The sequence below is a fragment of the Pinus tabuliformis genome, chromosome 3_1 (genome assembly GCF_031772625.1).
Source record: "Pinus tabuliformis cultivar Carrire ecotype Pingquan chromosome 3_1, CPIR1, whole genome shotgun sequence".
Classification (NCBI taxonomy): domain Eukaryota; kingdom Viridiplantae; phylum Streptophyta; class Pinopsida; order Pinales; family Pinaceae; genus Pinus; species Pinus tabuliformis.
Window position 1 is genome coordinate 561,008,772 of NC_142301.1, and position 15,409 is coordinate 561,024,180.

General features: G+C 37.1%; 1 protein-coding gene across 1 annotated transcript; it reads right to left on the minus strand.

Annotated features, from left to right (window-relative positions):
* Positions 1-2,436: 2,436 nt before the first annotated feature.
* LOC149188225 (putative LRR receptor-like serine/threonine-protein kinase At1g67720) lies at positions 2,437-15,097 on the minus strand. Its single transcript, XM_089412959.1, has 14 exons — positions 14,871-15,097; positions 14,193-14,712; positions 13,381-13,859; positions 13,176-13,302; positions 13,029-13,100; positions 12,266-12,334; positions 12,098-12,169; positions 11,917-11,985; positions 11,552-11,748; positions 11,233-11,441; positions 10,969-11,099; positions 3,563-3,627; positions 3,259-3,448; positions 2,437-3,135 (listed from the first exon to the last, which is right to left on the minus strand). Exons 1-14 carry the CDS (start codon positions 14,953-14,955, stop codon positions 2,958-2,960), a joined length of 2,463 nt encoding a protein of 820 aa, XP_089269085.1. The 5' UTR covers positions 14,956-15,097; the 3' UTR covers positions 2,437-2,957.
* Between the last annotated feature and the right edge of the window lie 312 nt (positions 15,098-15,409).

Genomic DNA, 15,409 nt, shown 5'->3' on the forward strand with positions numbered 1-15,409 from the left:
CCTGGAGAACAGCGCTGATCTGCATCTGGCAGGACCACGCGCCTGCAACCTTAATTAATTCCATAAATTGTCATTTAATTCACCCGCATCCGGGTGAGAGGTAAATAAGTATTATTAATAATAACAAAATACTATTATTATGTTATATGTGAATTTTATTATATATTTGAAATATTATTATCAATATATTAACAAAATTTTATATACTATCATAATAACTTATTAATATATAAAATAATAATAATATGCTAAGCATAAATATATTAATATATACAATAATATGATTGTTATTATTTATATAGTTATTAATAATCATAAATAATTAGCTTTTAGTAAGACACTTAATAATTATTAACGTGGTTTGTAGTAGATATATATTAACCATATTGGTAAATGTGGTTGTACATGTGCTTCATATATGTCTATTGGCATATGTCAACCACATTGATAAATATAATTGTGCTAATAAATAAATATTAAATTAATTTAATATTTCAAGTACTTACAAAGCTACGAATTGTAAATGGTAATAGAATCCAAAAACCACTTGAACATTAAAATATTTTAACATATAAACCTTGTGAATCGCAACTTGCAAGTTATAGAGCTGCTGCCCAATCTAATGTTTTGGATGAGGCAACAACCAATATTTTTGTATGTGGGGCAGCGAGGGGTTCATAGTCAAGTTTTACAAGCTTTAGTCTTGTCTTTCAAGATATCCCACCACGCTGACATCAAATTGAATTCTTGACATTTGGCGAGAAAGAGGTCATGAAAAATTTGCTGACAAAGATATTCAAATTGGTTGAAATTGAAAATTTTGAATGACGTATTGCTTTCATGGCTGGGCAGTGGTAATTCGATAGATGGCATGAAGAAGGCTTTGGAAGACTGTTGCCTTTCATTTATAGCATAAGGAGCACGAACCAATCTGGTCTGAAGAGACGCTAGTATGGGAAGCTGATGAAAGCTGGTTCGAAATGCCTTAAAATTCAGTTTATGCATCAGCCGCTCAAGGGTTTGACTATCTTCCTTCCGAAAATGCTCATCCTGTTGCAATGAGTTTTAAAGATGTGAAAACCTTGCAAACCCTAGGTTGCAATGTCGAACCCAAAAGTATGTGAGGCATGGAGTGTGAATCGTTAAAGAAAGTGCCAATCCCTTTGTCAGTGCTGTCTCCACTTTCTAATCTTCCAAAATAAGTTATCCCTTTCGTGAAGCTAGTAGCTTTACTAGCTTCTGCGGAATGGATAGTTTACCCAATAGATATTTGATTTGAAGCAATAGACATTTTATTTAGTTTTATCTCATCTTGATTTCTATTTAGAAATCCTTCTCGATAATAAGGTAATTTATTTGAAGCCATTTTTTTTTCCATGTTTTTTTTTTACAAAAACCCAGCTATTTATGCAAGCATGCCCGACCTTTGTCACATCAAGAATTAATGCAAAATTTCTTGAGATCAATGAAAAGCACTGTAGTACTAACTTTTTATTCAGTACTTAAAAAAGCTTGATTGTATTAAAATAGATAATCAGATAATGCCAATACATCAATATAGACTGTGATGGAGAAACTCTTTAACAATATAGACTGTAGAGGGACAAAAATAGTACAGAAGTGTTTGAAATATATACCAAAAGTACCAATGAATGAAAAGAAGTAAATGAGCTGTAAACCATAGGGAGAAACAGTCCTTTTACCGATAGATAGTCTAGATAAGTAAAAACCCCATTTAGGGGCGACATCTGCTAGCTGGAAGAAGATATACAATATGTGCAAGATAAAAACAGTCGCATGAAGCATACCTGGGAAATTGAAATGAAAACAAGAAGATTATGTGCGGGGTAAAGAACTGTATTAGTAACTTTATGCCAGAACCATTTAGTTAACAAATATTTTCTTATTTTTCAAAGAGATGTATTATTCTTTTGCATTATTATTTTACATTTATCTTACAAATTTTCTTTGAAATTTTGAAAATTTTCTTTTTTAAATGTGATAAATTAGATTTTAATATTTTGTTTATATAAAATTTGTTATATTAATTTCAAATTTGATTAATTGCAATTCGTATTTCTCGTTACTATTTTTGGTGGATTGTTTGGAAATAAGATTTTTATTCTTGAAAAAAAATATATCTATAAAAAATTGGATAAGGAAAACTGTTTGCATACATAAGAAAAACTTTTTGCATACATTTTTATGGATAAGAAAAACTGTTTGCATACATTTTTATAGACAGCTTTTAAGTATTATAAAACTAGAATAATGAGTTATTATGTTTTCTTTGAGAATAACCATCTTTAAACTTACCACTCAATTATTATGAAAAAATTGCAATACATAAAATTAAAAATACTTGATACTGAAAGTGACGGCCATCAACCCCAAATGAGCATCAAATTTAGCCAGATAAATTTGAGTTCCAAGCTGGATCGTAACATTCAAAGCAAGCAATTATAAGATTTGAAAGCAACGATTTAAAACTTCTTGCGAACAGGTTTCAGCGTCTACCTATTTCACTTGACGTGACTCGTTTACCATTCCACAATGTCGTCCTTCTTGACGCACTTTAGTTAGCTTCGAGCGGCTGCTTTCAGCAGACTCCATTTCTTTGGATCCAAAGGAAACTAAGGATAAATCTCCGTATTCATATCAATCTCCGAAATTAGAGAAGCCTTATTCTCCTCAAGTTTGATAGCGTCCTTCAACTCTGCGACGACCGCGCTGACGTGCGGTCTAGCGGATGGTTCCGACTGAACGCATCGAATCGCTAATTTGGCAACGTCGGTGATGGATTTGATGTCGTAATTTCTACCCAACCTTTTGTCTATGATTTCCGCTAATTTGCCGGGAGTTTCATCCATCTCCACGTACGGTGTGACCTATAATTAAAACAGGGATAACTATTGTTGTTAGTCTGCAGAAGAAGATGCATTACAACAATAAAATCCCTAGTTAATGTTAAATATTGGGTCTTTGATAATAAGATTGCTTGCCCAACGAATAAGGTTCAGTTGCTCTTCGCATAGTTTTGTATTTATGGGCTGTCTACCGCAAATGGTCTCCAGCAAAACTACCCCAAAGCTATACACATCGCTCTTCTCGGTCAACATTTGTGTGCTAAAATACCTGTCAAAACATGGCTTAAAAGTCAGCATAAACAACTCAAATAAAAATGAATTTTCCTCTGGTATTACGCATTTAATTGCTGCGGCATCAAAAATATTGAAATGAATTGTATGTTTCATATACTCTGGATCAAGGTATCCGAAGGTTCCCTTTACTGTAGTAGTAATATGAGAAGCCTCCCCATCAACTGTCATTCTTGAAAGGCCGAAATCGGCCAGTTTTCCATTGAAATTCCTGTCTAGAAGGATGTTGGCCGTCTTGATATCCCTGTGAATTATCTTTGGGGTGCAACCTACATGGAGGTATTCCAGTCCTTCATACAGAAACAACAGGTGGATGAGATCAGAAATACGGTAATCAATAGATAATGCTGACGAACTATCTCACAAAACATATAGCGTGAAATTATTTGACAGAAAACAGTTACCCTGTGCTGCATCTGAAGCTATTTTGAGCCTGGTTTTCCAATTTAGTTGAGCAAGTTCTGCACTAGTGTTAAATTTGTAATTTCAAACTGCAGTCGACCATTGCCAGAAACCGTTCAGCCAACCAGCCGGAAAGCTCTCGGGCCAGATTTCCGTCAAAGGGATTTTCCGATACTTGAACCCGAGAAAATTTGGAGCTGACACGTGGTTCAGCCCTGACGTAACGCAACGTCATTTTCTCGGGCGTTAAAGTTGGGCAGCAAACTGGGTTCCGATATTTTTGTGAGCTGTCCGATTGCCCTCATCTTTTTTGTGAGCTGTCCGATTGCCCTCATCTTTCTCCGCCGTCGATCTCCGAAGCTGCATACGGGCATGGGTCAAATCAATGTTTACGTGGAGTAAACAAAATTTTGTGCGTTGACCGCCGTAGGAGGAATTAAATGGAATTTATGTGTTTGTCGTAGTTTCAGGTGTATGTCATAAACTTTGTTATGGGCACACGTTATTTTTTAATATGTTTTTTTATATTTAGTTATGTAGAGCGAGCGCATTTTTTTAGTGTATTGTAGTTTTGTTGGAGCGAAAAAAAGGGGTTGACTTCCATGAACGCACAGCAGTGCATAATGCTTGAATGAAAAACGTGGGAGCATATATAAAATATGTATGTAAGTTTTTTTTACGGGTTGTGAAGAAAAATGAAATACAAAAATGGTGGAGCGCAAGCTTGTTGTTGAACTTTGTTTATTTGCAAGATGAAAATGCACAGCAGTGCGGGGAGTATGAAATCCTTATTACAGCAGTAAAATTTTGTTTTACAGCAGCCTGTAAAAGTTTTTTTTTCAGCAGTGAATATAAGAAGGATTTTACAGTGGTAAATCTTTGTATCAGTTTTTGTTTTAATGAATGGAAATCTTTTAATAGTGGTGAAAGGGATTTTCCGATACTTGAACCCGAGAAAATTTGGAGCTGACACGTGGTTCAGCCCTGACGTAACGCAACGTCATTTTCTCGGGCGTTAAAGTTGGGCAGCAAACTGGGTTCCGATATTTTTGTGAGCTGTCCGATTGCCCTCATCTTTCTCCGCCGTCGATCTCCGAAGCTGCATACGGGCATGGGTCAAATCAATGTTTACGTGGAGTAAACAAAATTTTGTGCGTTGACCGCCGTAGGAGGAATTAAATGGAATTTATGTGTTTGTCGTAGTTTCAGGTGTATGTCATAAACTTTGTTATGGGCACGTTTTAATATATTAGGTGAGGCCCTTTAATATCGTTATGGGCACACGTTATTTTTTAATATGTTTTTTTATATTTAGTTATGTAGAGCGAGCGCATTTTTTTAGTGTATTGTAGTTTTGTTGGAGCGAAAAAAAATGGGTTGACTCCCATGAACGCACAGCAGTGCATAATGCTTGAATGAAAAACGTGGGAGCACATATATAAAATATGTATGTAAGTTTTTTTTACGGGTTGTGAAGAAAAATGAAATAAAAAAATGGTGGAGCGCAAGCTTGTTGTTGAACTTTGTTTATCTGCAAGATGAAAATGCACAGCAGTGCGGGGAGTATGAAATCCTTATTACAGCAGTAAAGTTTTGTTTTACAGCAGCCTGTAAAAGTTTTTTTTTTCAGCAGTGAATATAAGAAGGATTTTACAGTGGTAAATCTTTGTATCAGTTTTTGTTTTAATGAATAGAAATCTTTTAATGGTGGTGAAATACTCTGTTCTCTCAGTAATTTTTTTTTGAGTCTTCCTGTGCACAAAAGATCCTGGAGTAAAAGAAACAGAGCATTGCCTCTGTGTGTTTGAATATTGGTTTTTTTTTTTGGTATTTTCCCCTTTGAAAAATATCCAACAGTGGTATCATAGCAGGCTTAGGCTCTTTGAAGGAGACAAAGAAGCTGAAGGGAGAAGGTTGTTGCTGCAGCAAAACTTCTCAGGCAGACAGAAGACTCAGACAACAAAGGGTTCAGGTATTTCTCAAAGATTTTTCTTTGTGTTGCTGCTGAAAGAGACAGTCAGTTTTTTTTTAAATACACAGTCAAGGAATGGCCAGCACAAGCACTGGTATGGGTATGTTTAATACCCAGCTCCCACAGTTTAATGGGAAGAATTATGACTACTGGTCTATAACTATGAGAGCCTTGTTTGCTTCTCAAGATTTATGGGAAATAGTTGAAGATGGTTTTGAAGAACCAGCAAATGAAACTGAGTTCAATGCATTAACTCAGGGAGAGAAAGATCTCCTGAAGAGCAATAGGAAGAAGGATGCAAAGGCCATTTTATTGTTGCATCTAGCAGTAGACCAGAGTATATTTCCAAGGATAGCAGCAGCTAAAACATCACACAATGCATGGGAAACCCTCAAGACAGCCTATCAAGGCATGGAGAGAGTGAAGACAGCAAAACTACAATTGCTGAGAAAGGATTTTGAAAACTTGAAAATGAAGGAGTCAGACAACATTGAATCATTCTTCACTCATGTGATTGGAGTAATCACACAAATGAGAACTCATGGAGAAACCATTGAAGACAGAAGAATTGTGGAGAAAATATTGAGGGTCTTACCCTCAAGGTTTGATGCCATAGTCACCACCATCGAAGAGACAAAGGATCTCTCAAGTTATTCAGTTGATGAGCTACATGCATCACTGATAACACATGAGCAGAGGTTGAGTAGGAATGAAAACTCATCTCTTGAGCAAGCCTTCAAGACCCAGATGTCCTTTGGAAGAGGAAGAGGTCAAGGCAGAGGAAACAAGAGAGGAAGAGGCAGAAGCCAGAACAGAGGTGGAAGGAACAGCCCAGCAAATGCACAAGGAAGAGGCAGCAATCCAAATCAGAACCAAGGTCAAGGCAGCAGCCAACAAAGAGATCAGTATCAGGCTCAAGGACAAAGGTATGATAAATCTAATGTTCAATGCTATTATTGCAAAAAGTATGGTCATTATGCTAGTGACTGTAGAAAGAAACAGCATGATATGAACAGCAGACAAAATGCAAATGTTACAAGAGAAAACAACAGTCAAGAAAATGTCCTGTTAGCTTGTAACATGGCTGAAACACATAGCGAGGACATATGGTTTTTAGACTCAGGTTGCAGCAACCATATGACAGGAAACATTGCCCTCTTCTCAGCCTTAAATCAAAACTTGAAATCAGAAGTCACACTAGGAACTGATAGCAAAGTCTCTGTTATGGGAAAAGGAGAGGTAAAAATATTTACAAAACAAGGAGAAAAGAAAACCATAGCAGATGTCTACTATGTCCCCGGAATGAGATGTAACCTATTGAGTGTTGGACAGCTTATCCAAAAGGGTTACAATGTTTACTTTGTAAATGATGTGTGCACCATCATGGACATACCACCCAGCAAAAGATGCATTGCTGAAGTGAAGATGACAAGGAACAGGATGTTCCCTCTCCAGATCAGGGCAGACATGAAAAACAAAGGTGAAATTGCAGCAGTCACCCAAGAGGCCTTCCAAAGCGTGCCAAAGGATGAAAATTGGTTATGGCACTTGAGATTCGGGCATCTAAATTTTGGAGGTCTAAACTTATTGCGCAGAAAAGGAATGGTAAGAGGATTACCATTGATAGAGAAACCGGACAGCCTATGTGAAGGCTGCATTTTGGGAAAACAACACAGAGAAAGTTTTCCATCAGGGAAGAGCATAAGGGCAAAGGCACCCTTAGAGATCATCCACTCAGATTTATGTGGACCAATGCAAGCTCCATCATTAACTGGCAGCCTATATTTCTTAACATTCATTGATGACTGTACAAGAAAGACTTGGATATATTTCCTTAAAAACAAAAGTGAAGTGTTTGAGAAATTCCAAAATTTCAAGGCATTTGTTGAAAACCAAAGCGGGCTGCATATAAAAGTTTTGAGAACTGATAGAGGAGGTGAGTATATCTCCAAGGAATTCCTAAGATTTTGTAGAGAAAATGGAATTCATAAACAGTTTACAGCAAGGTACACTCCGCAGCAAAATGGAGTTGCTGAAAGGAAGAACAGAACCATCATGGATATGGCGAGGAGCATGTTGAAGGCAAAGCATTTGCCAAATGAGTATTGGGCTGAAGTTGTACATTGTGCAGTGTACATTTTGAACAGGTGTCCTACAAAAGCAGTGATGAACAAGGTGCCAGAAGAGGCATGGAGTGGGAGAAAGCAAGGAGTCACTCACATGAGAGTTTTTGGGTGTGTGGCCTATGCACACATACCAGATCAGCTAAGGAGGAAGTTGGACAGCAAAGGGGAGAAATGCATCTTCATTGGATACAGTGATGAATCCAAAGCCTACAGGCTGTACATTCCATCTACCAAGAAGTTCTTTGTAAGCAGAGATGTTCAATTCATTGAAGAGGAAGCTTGGGATGGAAGCATAGAGAAAACAGTGAATGTTAAAAACTGTTTGTCTCATGATGAAGATGAAGAGGAGGTGGCTGAAATGCATCCCCAAACAGCAGCGCCAACACAAGGACAGCAAGGCACACCATTGAGGATCAATGAGAGTGCTTCTCCAAGTACACCACAAGGAGGAAATTCAAGTGCATCTTCAAGCACTTGCACACCAAGTGAACGAGGTAAGAAGTTTAGAAATCTAAGTGACATTTATGATGAAGGAATGAATTCCTTATTTGCCTTATATTGTCATGTTGATGATCCTATTCATTTCGAGGATGCAATCAAAGATAGGAAATGGATAGAAGCTATGGATGAGGAAATTAATGCCATAGAGAGAAACAAAACATGGGATTTGGTAGAGTTACCAAAAGGCAAAGAAGTCATTGGTGTGAAATGGGTCTACAAGACCAAGAGCAATGCTGAAGGCAAGATAGAAAGGCACAAGGCAAGGCTGGTTGTCAAAGGCTACAAGCAGCAGTATGGAAGAGATTATGAGGAGACTTTCGCCCCGGTTGCAAGAATGGAAACCGTGAGAGCAGTGCTGTCCATAGCAGCTCAAAACAAATGGAAAGTCTACCAAATGGATGTGAAATCAGCATTCCTAAATGGAGTGTTAATGGAAGAGGTCTATGTGGAACAACCTCTCGGATATGAGAAGAAAGGTGAAGAGCACAAAGTGTGCAAGTTGAAGAAAGCTCTTTATGGGCTGAAGCAAGCGCCAAGAGCATGGTACAGCAGGATAGATTCATATCTATTGGATAATGAATTCGACAAGTGTGAAGGAGAACCCACAGTCTACATCAAGGAAAAGGATGGTAAGATTTTAATTGTTGTTTTGTATGTTGATGATGTGATTTTCACAAGTAATGATGATCAGCTCATTAAAAATTTTAAATCAGTCATGAAGGATGAATTTGAAATGACTGACATGGGTTTCTTGAGATACTTCTTAGGCATAGAAGTAGACCAAAATGAAAAAGGAATTTTTATATCTCAAGCAAGATATGTAAATCAAATTTTGAGCAGATTTAAGATGGAAGAATGCAAGGCAGCCATCACTCCCACAGTAATGGGATTAAAGCTCAGCAGAGAGGACAGCAGCAAGGATTTTGATCCTAGCCTGTACAAAAGTATTGTTGGCAGCCTTATGTATTTAACAGCTACTAGGCCTGATATTATGTATGCTGTTAGTTTAATTTCCAGGTTCATGGAGAGGCCAAAGGAGGCACATTGGCAGGCAGCAAAGAGAATTTTGAGGTATGTTAAAGGCACCAAAATGTTTGGAATTTTATATCATGCCTCAGAACATTCAGATTTGGTTGGGTACACAGACCGCGATTGGGCTGGAAGTGTAGATGATCGGAAGAGCACTTCCGGTTATGTTTTTAATATGGGTTCAGGAGCCATTTCATGGGCTTCTAAGAAGCAGTCCATTGTAGCATTGTCTACAGCAGAGGCTGAATATGTGGCAGCTACAGCAGCAGCTTGTCAAGCAGTGTGGATGAGAAGAATGTTGAGAAGCTTAGGCCAAGAGCAGGCAAAAGCGACAGTGATCTTTTGTGACAATAGCTCAGCTATTGCATTGTCAAAGAATTCAGTGTTTCATAAGAGAACGAAACACATTGATACAAGGTTTCACTACATCAGAGAATTAGTGAACAATGGAGAAATTGTCCTAGAACATTGCAGGACTCAAGAACAAGTTGCGGACATCTTGACAAAGCCACTTGATCAGAAGAGCTTTGAATTTTTGAGAAAGTGTCTGTGTATGACTGAATGCCCAGCTGTTGAAATTAAAGGGGAGTGTTAAATTTGTAATTTCAAACTGCAGTCGACCATTGCCAGAAACCGTTCAGCCAACCAGCCGGAAAGCTCTCGGGCCAGATTTCCGTCAAAGGGATTTTCCGATACTTGAACCCGAGAAAATTTGGAGCTGACACGTGGTTCAGCCTTAATGTAACGCAACGTCATTTTCTCGGGCGTTAAAGTTGGGCAGCAAACTGGGTTCCGATATTTTTGTGAGCTGTCCGATTGCCCTCATCTTTCTCCGCCGTCGATCTCCGAAGCTGCATACGGGCATGGGTCAAATCAATGTTTACGTGGAGTAAACAAAATTTTGTGCGTTGACCGCCGTAGGAGGAATTAAATGGAATTTATGTGTTTGTCGTAGTTTCAGGTGTATGTCATAAACTTTGTTATGGGCACGTTTTAATATATTAGGTGAGGCCCTTTAATATCGTTATGGGCACACGTTATTTTTTAATATGTTTTTTTATATTTAGTTATGTAGAGCGAGCGCATTTTTTTAGTGTATTGTAGTTTTGTTGGAGCGAAAAAAAGGGGTTGACTTCCATGAACGCACAGCAGTGCATAATGCTTGAATGAAAAACGTGGGAGCATATATAAAATATGTATGTAAGTTTTTTTTACGGGTTGTGAAGAAAAATGAAATACAAAAATGGTGGAGCGCAAGCTTGTTGTTGAACTTTGTTTATTTGCAAGATGAAAATGCACAGCAGTGCGGGGAGTATGAAATCCTTATTACAGCAGTAAAGTTTTGTTTTACAGCAGCCTGTAAAAGTTTTTTTTTTCAGCAGTGAATATAAGAAGGATTTTACAGTGGTAAATCTTTGTATCAGTTTTTGTTTTAATGAATAGAAATCTTTTAATAGTGGTGAAATACTCTGTTCTCTAAGTAATTTTTTTTTGAGTCTTCCTGTGCACAAAAGATCCTGGAGTAAAAGAAACAGAGCATTGCCTCTGTGTGTTTGAATATTGTTTTTTTTGGTATTTTCCCCTTTGAAAAATATCCAACAACTAGGCCCTGGAAGGTAAAAAATAAAAATAAAAATTAAAAAAAACAATTTCTTTTCCATAATTTCGCTAATACTTAATGCATAATATATACCTATTAGCAAATTGATTTTTCCCTGCTTTGGCTAGTCAAAATCTGATATGCACCAAATGAATCGATCATGTTTTCTCGGCAATATATTTACCATAAAGGTGATCCCTTAAGGACCCTCCAGACATATGCTCATAGACAAGCATAAGTTCTCTTGATTCATTACAATAGCCCAGTAATGATACCAAGTTCTTATGGTGGACTCTAGAAAGAAGATCGACCTGCTCATCCAGTGAAGCTACGTGTGAATTTAACTACATTCCTGTTTACTCAGGAGTGCAGCCTAACCACTGTCAATATGATTAGACATAATGAGATTGCACCAGAAAACTGAACCATATTACAAGCTAATACCTCGTTCAGGAACTCCTGAACTCCTTGCCTGGAGAACTGGGAGAGCACTTTTACCGCTATATCTGTTCCTTGCTCCAATTTACCCAAGGAGACCGATCCAAAACCGCCTTGCCCAATGTTCTGACTGAAGTTTTGAGTGGCTGTAATTATCTCTTCTAGAGTAAAGGCATGGGACTTTGTTGCATTTGACATTACAATCATTGAGTTGTCTGCAATTTATGCATTCCAGTTAAATTAGGGCAGCCTTAGATTTGTTTCATTTCTACTGGACACTCCCACTATGTCTCATTAATAATAATAAATTCAAGATATTTCTGACCTTCCAGGGAATTTTTTGATTCCTTTTCCACCCTCCTGCTCTCTTTTCTCTTACATTTTTTGTGATGTACAACAACACTCGCTATCAATATGAAAGCGACCACTGCAAGACTTCCAGCTAATGTCTTTGCGAGGAAAAGCCTCAGTTTATCCTTTTTCGAATTTGACGGGAGATATAGGTAGCGGTTCCCAGTGTATCTGCAACACATCAAACGAACGAGACTTCGCTTCAAATCGATTCAGACTACAGAATTTTATGCGTTGCTTTTAAAGAGAATATTAATGCTAATTTTGACCCTGAAAATTATAATAGAATACGAATCTGTGGTTGAATACAAGCAACACAGACAATAAATATTTGATTACCTGAATTTCAATGACGGTTTGAGAAGTTGCTCTGGAATTACACCACTGAAGTTATTGTTGTCTAGAAACCTGTGATACCATTGTTCTCTATAAACCTTTGACCATAACAGTAAATAGACAGAAAGGGCTGCAGTATGATTTTAGTACTAATTTTGAATAAAGTAATGACAGAGAAGCGTACAACTCTCTAAGGTTTTCGAGTCCAGCGAGCCAGACTGGAATGGCACCGTTCAAACTGTTGTTTTGTAGATTTCTGCACAATAGTCGAATTGAATGGATGCTCTAATAAAATGATGGCAATCCTGCGTTTTGTAAAAGCGTAGGGTTATGTTGAGAACAAATTACTTACAGTCTCTCCAACATGGTTAAATTGGATAAATTCGGCAATGGTCCTTTCAGCGGGTTATTAGCAAGTGATCTGATAATGTCAATAAGAATGGATGAGACATAAGCCTTTCGACACGTACAGATAAAGCTCGAACAATCTAAATCCTTATTAAATCTTCTGCGTTTTGGTTCGGTTGTTTTTTAGTTATAGTTTTAGGTCAATTTTGTTGAAAATTTTAGTTATATCTTTAGGTGAATTGGTTGGAAATTCAGCTTTATTCAAAGCTTGAGATGAAAAATCTGCATAACGTTTTAAAGATTTTTCAAAATCTTAAACTCATTTCTTCCTTCAACATATAATTTAAAAAGAAATCCTCCAATTTCCCCAAAAATCTATTACCTTATTTCCACAAAACAAAAACTAAAATTCCCAAAGTCTTATTTATTTAAAAATGTATTTAAAACAACAAAGTCTACTAGTTTATGAAAAAAAATATTATCATACCGCTAAAACCAACAACAATTTTATGGGAAAAATTATTACCAAACTCGAAAAACCAAAATTTAGAAGAGTTAGACTAGCCCATTTTAGGATATATCTAACTGCGAAGAACGCTCGGAATATCTAAACGAATGTACACATCTAATTTCAATCAAAATGTAAGTGATGAATGAAATAAGGTGAAGAGGAAAAAACAAATTTCCATAATCACTATACAGTGTTTCTCAATACAAAAATATAGCTTGCTGACGCGACAACACAGATGAGACTGGAATTTACTTACAGGCTAAGTAATGCAGTCAATAGTCCAATATTCTGAGGTATCGGTCCTGTTAGATTCCTTCCCGACAAATTTCTGGAAACACCATCAATGCGTAAGTTCCAGTTTCAAGAAAAAATATCAGAACGTAAAAACTAAAATAGATCTTACATTTCTGAAATCCTTCTAGCCGGTGAGCTTTTATCACACCCGATTCCGTCCCAGACGATAACGTGGCAAGGATCGGAAATCCAACTTTTTATGTTAAACGTGGTTTTCATACCTTCAAGAACTTCAACTGCAGGTTGAACTTACTTGGTTAGGCTTAACATCATCAATTTCGATATGAGGAGCGTCATAGACAAATTGCACTTACCGTCTTCTCTGTATGTTGCCATTTCTGTATCAGCGACAACGTAATTCTCAAACGCGTTGAGTATTGGACCATAGATCGAATTAGGGGTCTTGACGAGTTCCAAGTCGTAATTTGTCACGTTTAACAGAAGTTGGACCTCTGATGCAGAATAATTTCGCACTATGGTAACGGGTTCAGCTAGTTCTCGTTGACCATTTATTATAACTTCAAAAGATCTGCTTTCTGTCATTTTAAGATCTTCTATCTCAGCAAAGTATAAGAGCATCCATGAATCGGTCCCTCCTCCTCCATTAATATTAACTGTTAACGTGTCATTAACGGTTTCCCACGCCTTTTGCATCACAATAGCTGGAGGAAGGTCTTGTGTACTGTTAGTTGAAATTGGCCCTGGCAAACTTACAGTCTGCGGAGAACCACCACCAATAATCGATAAACCCGTACCTGATGCCCAGATGCGGTCGAAGTTGTCTTGAGGATACCTGCTTACCATAAAAAGCAGTTTAGTGCTGTTACTAACAGGAAATATCGCAATAGTAATGCATCAAAATCGCACTTCAATTTTCACATATCAAAGTTCAAACTTTTAAAATTTTTAAGGAAAACACAAAAAGCAGAGATATAAGGTAAGAAGCGAGATTCAAAAAGCAAGAAGGACGAACTCTAAATAGTTTTGACTTCAACTTTCTCTCACCACTGTTCAAATAGACATATACTTTCTGGAAATACACAGGCAAATGAATTGCAATGAATCTCAACACTATTCTTAGCTTAGACTTTACTGGATACAACACTATATCTCTCAAAATACTCACCTGACCGACGAATTTCCACCAACATAATATCTCGATTGCAATCTTAACATTCTTCCTGGTTTAGCCTGTGAATACATGCCATTCCGGAGGCTCCTCAACTCGATAGCATTGATAAAGGGATTATCAATCTCAGATGTTCTGATAAAGCAAATGTACAGCACAGTGCCGGCACTAACAAATATGTTTTCAGCAGGCACTCTATTGGTACGGCTAATAGTTAGGTTTCTCACAGTCAAAAGACCCGGCGTTTCAATAGAAAAAGCGAAGCTAATTCCTGTGTAATTTCCAACAGCAAACCATAATCTTAAGAGGTAAGGCACTTTGGGATCCACAGGCAATTGATAGCAAGACTTGTTGAGAGGCTTTGGGAAAAGCCGCAGATTTTGCAAGTAAGATGACAACTCTGCGTTTCCCGTGTTAACTGTCTGCCCGACATCTATGTAATTAGCATCAGGAACCCATGCTATATTGTTTTCGTCAGTGTGATCTGTTTTGTCTCCACAGTCGATACTGAGAAATCCTGCTGGCTCAAAGGATATCTTGTCAAACAATACACATAAACAATAAAGTATCACGGAGCAAAATCACGAAATTTCAAGAATGATTCGAAAATAAGCAAAATTCAACATATTTTGGTAACTGTGTTCACATAAACTGTTTATATTTAGAATTAATCACCTGGTTGAGAATTTACAGTCAATAAACGCGAGAACAGTATTACGGCCACCCAAACAGCCGATTTGCCAAAACCAATTTTTACCATGATTATTCTAATTTTTAAAATTGCTACCTTATGCTAACACCGAATAACTGTACATCGTGAACAGGCATCGCAATGATGCAAATCGCAAGTTAACATATCCTGAAAGAAGAATTGTTTCCGTTATACTTTTTCGACCGTTCGAATATCCGTGGTCGAAAAGGGTTCGGCGTTTATCTTTGTGGTTATGATGCTTTGGCGCGATGTGAATTTGACCACAGAAAATACAGACCTTATACCAAGGGAAAATTGACAAATTGACTAAATAGGAAGGAAGTTTTAAAATTAAAAAAAATAAAATATCATAAAAATAAAATAAATTATAATTTCAGTTTAGATTTTTTTATACAGGAAGATGATTCAAGTCCACTAAGACCATTATTTACCTATAAAAAAAATTAATTAAAATAATAAGAAATATGTAATTATTTTTAAATAAAATTCAATTTTTTTTATT